Genomic DNA, 11210 nt, shown 5'->3' with positions numbered 1-11210 from the left:
TTTTTGTTTTAAAGAAAAAATTTTCTCTTGGTGGGAAGTTCATTAAACGGGACAGAAAACCTGATTATTGATTTTAAAGGTTTGGAGTGATGCAGTGGTTCTCAACCCAGATGAGTATTAAAATCACTGGCCACCTTTAAAAAAAGACCAGCATCCAGGTACCATCCCAGACCAATTAAATATGACTGAGGGTGGGGCTGGAGTATTTACGAGTGTTTTAACAATACCCAGATGATTCCAAAGTGCAATGGGGTAGAGTGCACTGAAAGTGTAAGAGAGCCACAAAGGTCCAATTACATTAAAAGACCAAAAAAAAAAAGAAAAGAAATAAAAGGAAAAAAAAAAACCCGCTAGTAATGGTTTCAAGCATTAAAGAAAAAAATCTTGGTTTTCTTCTTTAGACAAACCTCCAAGTCAGAAGTATTCATCTTCAGACTCAAGCTAAACTGTGTATGCAAAGATATAAGAATGCTTAACAAATCCTGTACATAAATCTGGTTAATGGACTTTTAATTCCTATAGGCAGAATATTCCCTTTTTTGGATGTCAGTTTTACTCCTTCTGATAATACATGCTGGAGATATATGTTTCGGTCAGGCATCAGAGACAGAAATGAACTAAAATTACTTAATCTTTTAGAAACAAAATCAAGGATTCACAAACTATGGCATTTTATTTCAGAGCCTTTGCTTACATTTGTACAATATATTACATAATTCTTCATTGTTTGCAGATCCTAATATATACTTTATAGCTTTTATTCTATAAGCTTTTCTTCAATGTTTTGCTGTCAACAAATCTTTACAGTCCTGTACAAATCTGAATAACTTGAAACCATTTTCAACAAAATTAGTTACTGTAAGCACACACTGCAAGACTGAAAATGCTTTTCTTAGAAAAGTTGAATGTAAAGGATTCTGACACGTTAGCATCTACAACAAAACGCTTCGAAATTCTCACGTCGTATTGCCAGAAAACAAATAAAACATGCCAGCCCCGTCCAAAAAAAGTACACAGAACTACAATTAAAACAGTAAAACAGTCTGTACAGTACTGTGTATTAACAGTGCCAGATATTAAATAGCTTGAATGAACACATCCGCAATATACAAATGTCTTACAAAGGTGTAGAATTAAATACAAGTGCCAAACAGAACAGAGATTGGAACCATACAACATAAAGTCAATACAGGTGAAAACAATTTTGCGCTCATTTTGGATTTTATACAAGGCATTTAATTTTTATAGGCCTACCAGCCCGATTAGCTATTTATACTTAAAATAACAGCCATCCTTTTGAGACAGTTCATAGCAACAGCCTTGAACCATACCGATAAAGTTTACTTGTTCCTGAAGTCCTCTTGTTGTAGCTCATAATAAAATAAGCAATACAAATGAATTATCTGTATTTAAGGAAAAAGAAACATTTACAAGAAAACACAAAAATATAACTGTTATAATTCATTATGAATAAATATACACTTTGAACTGGCTAAGTACAATCTTTACACATTGTTTAAGATTTAATACAGTTTATTAGCCATTTTCTTTTTTCACACAATGTATTATATCAAAATTAAAAAAAAATACTGATTTATAGAAAAATGGCAAAGTACAGTAGTTCCATTCCAATTTGAAGGGGCGTGAAAAGCCACTGCAAGACCTTTTAGCCTAATTCAAACCTGTAAACATGTTCAGTCTTTTTTTAAAGAGAATCTTTAATATTTGGTTATCAGGATTGATGTCTAATATCCTGTTAACTGCAGGTTCTGAATTTATTACATGTGCTTGAGTTATACAATTAAAGCCACCCTAAGGTGACTTGCTTTAAAAAACAATTAGCTTGTACAAATGAAAATAGGTTCATATTTTTCATAAATAAATGGAAAAATATCAAATGTTCCAGCTTTAACAAAATACAAGGGAATACATATACAGTAAGTTATCTTAACATGTTGTGGCCGCCCAATGACTATGCTTACTGTATTGTCTCTACAGGCAGTGAAAAGCCTCCATTTGCCACAGTGGAAGGCCTTCAAGTTACCAGACACACAATTCCCAGACAAGTTGGAAACAATTATTGCTTGAGGAAAAGCAGTTCATTGTACTTTTTCTTCATAAAAAAAGTGCACTTAAGTGCCAAGTCAGCTTGTCAAGAAACAATTTTTAAATATAAAATAGTGCTTGTCTGATTTTTTTTTTTTTGTGCCACTGTGCAGTATAAAAAAAGACGTGGCTCTCAACAGCCATTAAGTGCAAAGTGCTTTAGCAAGTCCTGCTGTCACCTGCACTCAACTGACATTCCATTCTGTGACGTGCTGGACATTGACGGTTCAGCTAATGTTAACATAACAGCAGCCGTTATGGAGCTGGATGAAGGTGAAGACGATGACGAGGATGTAGCAGCACCTAAGGCGAAGGGAAACCAACAGCTTAATAACACGCATATACAACAGTAGAAGGAAGTAAAGCACTCGTCCTCTAAACTAAAATTCTGCTGTGTTCTCCAAAATCATTTAGCTTACTACGAGAGCAGTCAATTCTTACAAGACCATTATGTAAAGAAAGGAAAACCTAGTGCATCTCAAGTAAGGAGGCACTGCCAAACCACAGGAGAAGCAACGACAAAGGACAGACCAGGGAACACTCTTGCGTGGATCAAAGAGGAAAATGAACAGTGTTCTCAGTCTACAGAGACATGGAAATAAAACAAAAGATAGACTTCCGTAATAATGAAACAAATGTCAAAAAGATCTTTGAATTCAACAGGAAAAATTTGTAATCCATCCCCACATCTTTTCCCCCCTCCCAATTCTTGTATGTTTCTGCTTCTGGAGTTCCTTATGAAATTAAATGGTGATGAGAAGGGAAAGCTAATTGCTTCTTAAAGTTGGGAAAAAATAACTACTACCACACATCACATCATAACTACTGCATTTTCCTACGCTTGGTTTACAAAGCAAATGACACATTAGTTATTTTCCTCAAAGAAATTCTCTCATTGTTATAAATCAGTGTTTGAAAACTTATTTTTTAAGGAATACATGCACAAAGTAAACGAAATCATTCAGTGCTGGGATATTAAAGTGGAAAAGCTAATCTCCCTCTCATCCAGGACCCTCCTAACCCTCCAAATTCCCCTCCCCACTGTTACCAGCTGCTTCACAATCTTTAAAACTCCACAACAGGGACTGGCAAATTATTGCCCCAGGGCTAAATCTGGCCTGCCTGTTTTTGTTAAGAAAATTTTATTGGAACACAGCTATGTCCGTTTCTTTACATCTTGCCTATGGCAGATTCCATAAGGTCAAGTAGTTCTAAAGAGACTACAAGGCCCACAAAGCCCCAAATATTTACTATCTGTCTCTACAGAAAATGTCTGTAACCCCAGTTCTAGAGGAATTTTTTCCGTAGAATCTAGAGATATGATATGCACATTTAAAATGAAAACACTAGTAACTTCTCTTTTAAAAACCCAAGTGGAAGCACAGTATAGAGTCTGACTCTTGGTTTTTACATTTAACAATCTGAGGAGATGATTCCTTATCAGTACATATATAGATTATATAGATTTACCTCTTTTTCTTTTCAAAGCTGAATAGTGTTCCACTGTATTTATGAATTGTAACTAATTTAATTCCTAGTCTTTTGCTGTTACTGACATCAAATGAATACTTTGAGCATTATAAATAAAAATTTAAACGTCTACTTATTTTTCACTAATGCCATATATTATTGGAGAATACAAGTTAATGATTTCTATCTGCTATTATAAATATTACCATAACAAACTTCTTTGTGACCACATATTCTTCTCTGGGACCTATTCTTAGAACTAAAAGTAGCTAGTTCTCCAAACACACAGTCGAAGAGTTTCCCAAGATAACTGTGCCTGTGATACAGGCTACTTCGTTGTAGTATGCTTTGCTTTATTGCCCTTCAGAGATACTGTGTTTTTCACAAATTGAATGTTTGCGGCAACCCTGAATCCAGAAGTCTATTGCAGCATTTTTTCCAACAGTATTTGCTCACTTTGTGTCTCTGTGTCACATTCTGGTAATTCTCACAGTATTTCAAACTTTTTCATTATTATGATGTTATTGTATTTGTTATGGTGATCTGTGAGCACAGATCTTTGATGTTACTATCGTAATTGCTTTGGGATGCCATGAACCATGCCCATATATAAGACAGTGAACTTATTTGACTGTTGAAATGACAACAAAGGATTTAGAATATTACATAAACTTAGTTAGTGGAGCAGCAGCAGGGTGTGGGAGCACTGACTCAATTCCAGAAAGAAGTTCCACTGTGGGTAAAATGCTTTCAAACAGCATTGCAGAGAAACCATTTATGGAAGGAAGAGTCACTTGATGCAGCAAACTTCCTTGTTGTCTTATTTTATTTTATTTTATTTTATTATTATTATTTTTTTTTGCGGTACGCGGGCCTCTCACTGTTGTGGCCCCTCCCGTTGTGGGGCACAGGCTCCGGACGCGCAGGCTCAGCGGCCATGGCTCACGGGCCGTGCCGCTCCGCGGCATGTGGGATCTTCCCTGACCGGGGCACGAACCCGTGTCCCCTGCATCGGCAGGCGGACTCTCAACCACTGTGCCACCAGGGAAGCCCTGTTGTCTTATTTTAAGAAACTGCCACAGCCACCCCAGGCTTCAGCAACCACCACCCGGATCAGTAAGCAGCATCAACATTGAGGCAGGACCCTCCACCAGCAAAAAGATCACAATGACGGCTCAGATCATGGTTAGCATTTTTCACAATAAAGTATTTTTAACTGAGGTACGTACATCGTTTCTTTTCTTCGACATGATGCTATTGCACACTTAACAGCCTACAATATAGTGTAAACATAACTTTCATATGCACCGGGAAGCCAAAAAATTCATGTGACTCATTTTATTGTGATATTTGCTTTACTGTGGTAGTCTGGAAAAGAATCCGTAACATCTCTGAGGTAGACCTGAGCTTTGTTTCGGCAGCCCCGGAAAACTAAGACAACACCCTTCCCTCGGATATTTTAACCTCTCTCACTTCCTCTGGTCATTCGGGTCTCAAAGAAAAATGTCCCAGCCATTGGTAATCTAACGCAACCCACCCAATCACTGCCTTAACACTGCTCTAGTCTCCTCACAGTCTGAAATATTATTAGTTTTGGCAGAAAAGCAGACTGTAAGCTCCATGAAAGTGAATATTATGGTTTGAGATAACTGTTTCTTTAGATAAAATTTCCCACTTTATAGATGAGGAAAATAAGCCAGAGGGATACAAGAGCCTGCCTGAAGATACACAAACACAACTCACATGAGCCCAACTGCACAGTCGCAAACTGCTTTATGTTTAAGTAAAGTAAGGTAAAAACACTTACTTTCTCTCTCTTTCTTCTTTAAACGCTTTCTCCTCCGATCAATGGAAGCTACTTCAGATTTTAATGACAGATAATGTTTTCTGATTTCTTGCAGTTTTTCTTGAAGAATTGTGATACGCTCAGCACTTGTCATATTCTCCAGGTCCGCTGTGAATTTAAAACTTTCATTAATATGCATTTGTGAACACAATTTTAATATATAAGACAGAGAACATATAGTGTGGCTGTAGAATGAGGAAGACAGATAAACTAAAAATTGGCTTGTAAACATTTGTTTGCCGAAGATTTTTTTCCCTAGCCTAGAGCAATGCTTGGCACTAACACATGCACGGTATTTTTTGAATGAATGAGTGTGTAGAATTAAAGATCTCAGGACCTAAACATAGAGGTTAAAAATTCCACATTTACCAAAAAGAAAAATCCCGCATTCGTGTACAGTATCACCACAGTACAATATTAATTTGCTTTTTTTTTTTTTTTTTTTTTACGGTACGTGGGCCTCTCACTGTTGTGGCCTCTCCCACTGCGGAGCACAGGCTCCGGACGCGCAGGCTCAGCGGCCATGGCTCACGGGCCCAGCCGCTCCGCAGCACGTGGGATCTTCCTGGACCGGGGCACGAACCCGTGTCCGCTGCATCGGCAGGCGGACTCCCAACCACTGCGCCACCAGGGAAGCCCTGCATATTTTTTTTGAATGTTAGGACTGTGGATAAATTTTTGTCTTTCGTCTGCTTTTTGTTCTTTTTTTAAAGTTTATCTCTTAATGCATGTCCCATCAACTTTTTTTGGTCGCAGCGCATGGTGCATGGAACTTCCCCGGCCAGGGATGGAACCCACGCCCCCTGCAGGGGAAGCGCGGGGTCTCACCCGCTGGACCGCCAGAGGAGTCCCCTCTTTTTGTTCTTTTTTAGATTCTTCTAATACTTTTAGGTTGGAGGAAAGCTTTCACACACTCTAAAGCACTTTTAGTCCCCTAAGACTCTTTCCCTGTGTGAGAAACTGTGGTAGTCTCTTTTTCAGAAAACATCTTTCATGGTTATTTCTCATGTATACAAAAGGGTGAGGAGCAGGATAAGGGAGTGGCACACGGCCATCACGCAGCTGCAGTGACCAGAGATTCGTGGCAGACTCTGCCTCACTTATGCCTCCATCCACTCCCCACTTCAATCAACACCAGGCTTTTACAGCAAACTGCTGACACAGCAGAACACACCAACGCTGACGTGTGCCTCAAATGCCTTACAAGTTATCTTTCAGCAATTTTCTGTTCAAATCAAGATCTAAATAAGCTACACTGCAGCGAATGGTTATTATGTCTCTCAGTCTGGTTACAGCCACTTTTCCAGAATTACTGGCATCAAGAATTACTAGGATGCAGTTTCTGCTGCTTAACTGCTGATTTAATGTATGTCACTTACACATCTGAAAACTCCATTTGTAAACTTTGGGTAACCGATTGCTAGGTTCCTTGAGGTCAGGATCCCTGTCACCATTCTTTCCACACTTCCCTGGAGACTGCGTCCTTGCAGGAGACTTGGTACCATGAGCCTTCATTCCACTGGAAACAGACTTGACAGGCTGAGCCTTAGTTACACTCTCACCAGCAGAAAGCTCTTCACTATCACTACTATTTGCTGGAAAAAAAAAAAAAAGAAAAAGAAGAAGAAAAGTGTTAGTAAATAGAAAAGTAACAAAGAACTTGTCACAGATTTCAGTGGACAATTTAAAGTTAACCATTTGAATTTATTACTACAGTAAACAACTTGCTTTACAGACCCTGCCTAAAAACCTGGAAAATCATTAAGTATAAACACAGCAGTATCTCAGTTAAGGAAAACAAAACCAAAAACTCTTCTTACCTGAATTGTCAATAACATATTTTTAAAAAACACTCAAACTAATCTTTCATTATACCTGGTAGACTATCAAATATACAGTAATTATTTAAATGGCTTTTAACTCTATTACGTTAATATATATAAAGTAGAATACAGCATCTTTTAAAATGACTCATAATGGAAACCTCTTAACTTTCACATGTTAAACTGTGTACAGATTGTGTACATGTCACACTTTCCTACTCCTTTGGCCACAGTGATGCACAATCATCATATTTAATAAAGAATTCTTTGGGAATAAACTCTAAACTTTGATACATACAATGATTCCTTAAGAAACTCCTACATCATAGCTTGTTGACTAAAATAAACCATCAGTTTTACCCTGGTAAATATATTCAGTAAGTTATAAAAAAATTCAGAACTCTATGTAATAATTATGTTACATCTGCCGTTGCTGATTAAAACCTCAGGACTAGAATGGAAATGCTTAACACTTTGACATGTGAACAGGTTATGGAACCGGTATTTTCATAAATTACCTCTTTCTGGATACAAAGCATTATTGTAGATTCTATGAGAGTTAATTCACTTTACTAAATTATTCTCAGAGAACTGTTTCCTCATTCTGATTTATAAAGACGTAAGCCCAATAATTAAAATGGGAGAATATGCGGTCAACTGCTATTATCTCTCAATTATATGAATATGTTAATTGACTTGCTGAAGATGAGCCCTCTTAGAGAACATCATTTAAAAGTCTTGAAGATAAAAACATCAGAGTGTAATAAAAAACACTCTGAATACCCTGTCAGTTACTCCAAATAAGTGATCAATTTGGCATCAAATTTATCGATTTTCATTTCCTGATTCTTCATTTAACAACCAAAAAAAAAGTATAGTTAAGCTCTAAAAGCCTGAAAAGTGTTCCAGATAGGAAAGACACACAGCAACTCCTCCCACTGTGGTGTTTTGGGAATAAAGAATCTCCACCACTCTTTTATACATAAGTTTAAAGAATCCCTTCCCAGTCCCCCCACTGCTGCTCTGGAACCCCTGGCAACTCCTAGCTAAGCCACCCAAGGCTTGGGCCCACTCTGATGCAGTGGTCTGCCTCAGCTTGGCTTTCATGGCCTTGCTGAACACAGCCGCCCGGGGCCCCAAAGGATGCCATATTCACCGCCTGGAAGTCATATGGGCTCAGCAGAACCTCGGGGAACTGGCCGCATAACCCTTTTCTGCACTGAAGTGCAGCCAAGCCGGCCGATAGCAAAGGTCAGGCAGTGGAGGTGGCAGGAGTCTCCTGGAAGAGCAGCAGGAGGTCAGTGTGGGACACCTGAAAAGAAATTCTTTACATATTTTCTGCTTCTTACTTTGTCTACAAAAGAGAGAGAAAATGTGCAGCTCTCAGGAGAAATACAGTATATATACTCCTGTAGGTTGATAAACAGAATCATTGCTAAAGTCATTAGTTACAACATTTAACCAGAGTATTCTTACAGCTGCTCTTAGATACATAGTTTAGGATACCGAAGATAAAGGTAGTGCACGGGAATTACTGGATTTACAGCTCTAAAGCTATCTTGATTGTTCTCTTCCAGGCTGATTTTGCCTGGAAGAATTACAAAGCAATCAATTTCCTTGTAATAAAAATAATATATAATTCAAACATTTCATAATATGTAATATATATAATGGCAAAAGAACTGTTGAACATAAAACTAACGAAGATGTTGATGTTTATATTATATTGGCTACTATTTTTTAAAAGATTACCTGATCATTCATCAGCAATCAGTACCACTGCTGAATAATAAACTGCTCAATCCTAGAATTTACCTAGGATCAAAAGACTTCTGTGTGATTTTGGTTGGGGGGGGGGGTTTGGTTAGAGACGAAATCAAAATATTAACTGTCCCGTATCCTGAATACCCTTTTCTTAATGGGGAAAAGACATATCCACCATTATCTTTATATTTAAAAAATTTAGAGATTTCACACTTACTGCCTTTGCCTTTCTTTTTGTTGTTTACCACTGTTGCTTTATGGCTTCGTTTCTGCTTTTTTGATGAACTTCCTCCTGCCTGAGCTTCCTTCACTCTTTTCTGACCTGTACAGGCTTTGATGGGAAAGAAATTATTAAGTAACACAAAATAAAATCAAGCTTGCCCCAGGTATAAATTAATTCCACATTCTAGAAGAATAGACCAATTCTGAGACTATACCTGTTCTTTATGAGATTTATAATTTGTCATAGAAATTACTACAATTTTTAAAATAAATCATCATTAATAAGCTGAATTACTACACATAATTAGAGTTTTTTAAAAAGCAGATAAAGTATGTACATCCTTCTTAGAAAAATCAGATATAAACTGAATATAGTTCTCAATATAGTACTGAGAGTTTATGAGTCTAGTAATTCAAAAAAAGGTATATGCTGGGCCTCCCTGGTGGCGCAGTGGTTGAGAGTCCGCCTGCCGATGCAGGGGATGCGGGTTCGTGCCCCGGTCTGGGAGGATCCCATATGCCGCGGAGCGGCTGGGCCCGTGAGCCATGGCCGCTGGGCCTGCGCGTCCGGAGCCTGTGCTCCGCAACGGGAGAGGCCACAACAGTGAGAGGCCCGCATACCGCAAAAAGAAAAAAAAAAAAAAAAAAAAGGTATATGCTGAAAATAAAAGCTGAAATTTGTTAAAATTCAATAAAAACAAAATATTAAGATTTAATTACAGGTTAAAATAGTAATTATATGTATTATAATGATATTAATGAAAATTTTAATGACATAATATTAATGGAATAAATTTTAGTAGTACACACAATTATAATAACAAATTTATTATAAAGACTATTTATTATAAATTTACAACAACAATAAATTAGCTCCCAGGGCAATGGTTAACACGTATACCATTTACAAATCTAGCATAGTAGTTCTAAGAAATGTTTCATCTTCTTGGCAGGAAGTTATTCCAAAATATTATAAATGTCTCCCTTTCTTCAAGGACAAGCCCAAGTCCTACCTTCCCCGATGCCCAGCCTTCAATGATCAATCACTACTCCAAACTGTAGTTTCTCAGCCACTAATCTGATCCTCAGCATCTGCTGTGTTTCTATATCTTCCTAATTATATGCACTGTTTCTCAGACTATACAGTAATCTTTTTCCTGAGATTAATAAAGTCTTATCTCTATTCCACTCCAAAGTCAGATACTATAATGACACAATAGAATTAATACCATGATAGAATTATGCCATGTTTGTTTTAAAAAAAAAGTTTCTTAGTCCTGTTACAATGGTAAAATCAACCATGAATATAAAAGACATGGCTTCGTTGGTAAAAAATGGAACAGGCTATTAAATGTTTTGTTTGCAACTTCTCAGTTTTCTTTTTTTTTTAATGGGTTACATCTAATAACTTTTCCTGATGCTCTTTTAATATAACAAAGTGAAACATAAAGAAAGTGATTTAGATATTATCTATATTAAAGTACAGAATCTTAAAAACAATTGCCAGATTTCTCTCCAAGAGTTTATTTCTGAAACTTTCAGCTACAAGAAATAAAAAGCTTACTGTAGGCTAAACTGGAAGGCAATCCGAAATCTAAATTGTAAAACTTACGTTTTTACTTTTTTTTTTTTTTTTTAATGGCCGTGCCGGGAGGCATGCAGGATCTTAATTCCCTGACCAGGGATCGAACTCATGCCCCCTGCAATGGAAGCACGGAGGCTTAACCACTGAACCGCCAGGGAAGTCCCTTGCATTTTTACTTTTAAAATCAAGTGAATTCTGGGACTTCCCTGGTGGTCCAGTGGTTAAGAATCCGCCTTCCAATGCAGGGGACGTGGGTTCAATCCCTGGTAAGGGAACTGAGATCCTACATGCCGCCGGGCAACTAAGCTGGTGCACCACAGCTAAAGAGCCCATGCGCTCTGGAGCCCACATGACACAACTAGAGAGCCCGTGAGTTGCAACTAATGAGCCTACG

The 11210-nt window shown here is 37.6% G+C and overlaps 1 protein-coding gene across 6 annotated transcripts in view; it reads right to left on the bottom strand.

Annotated features, from left to right (window-relative positions):
- Positions 1-631: 631 nt before the first annotated feature.
- The window catches only part of ARID4B (AT-rich interaction domain 4B), a 125512-nt gene continuing 114933 nt past the window's right edge, over positions 632-11210 (bottom strand). For 4 of the 6 annotated variants that reach the window (XM_082635110.1, XM_082635112.1, XM_082635113.1 and 1 more), the window contains 4 exons: positions 9227-9340; positions 6802-7017; positions 5384-5530; positions 632-2409 (listed from right to left, as the gene is read on the bottom strand). In XM_082635110.1, the coding sequence (XP_082491236.1) occupies positions 2282-2409; positions 5384-5530; positions 6802-7017; positions 9227-9340 (605 nt within the window). In that variant the 3' untranslated portion in view covers positions 632-2281. Of the gene's footprint in view, positions 2410-5383; positions 5531-6801; positions 7018-8401; positions 8558-9226; positions 9341-11210 lie in introns of those variants that run through there. The other 2 variants (XM_082635114.1, XM_082635115.1) reach the window with 2 other exon arrangements.

This window comes from Mesoplodon mirus, assembly GCF_964341445.2.
Source record: "Mesoplodon mirus genome assembly, chromosome: 2".
NCBI classification, from domain to species: Eukaryota; Metazoa; Chordata; class Mammalia; order Artiodactyla; family Ziphiidae; genus Mesoplodon; species Mesoplodon mirus.
The sequence above is the reverse complement of the archived record's forward strand: the minus strand, read 5'-3'. Positions and strand labels throughout refer to the sequence as shown.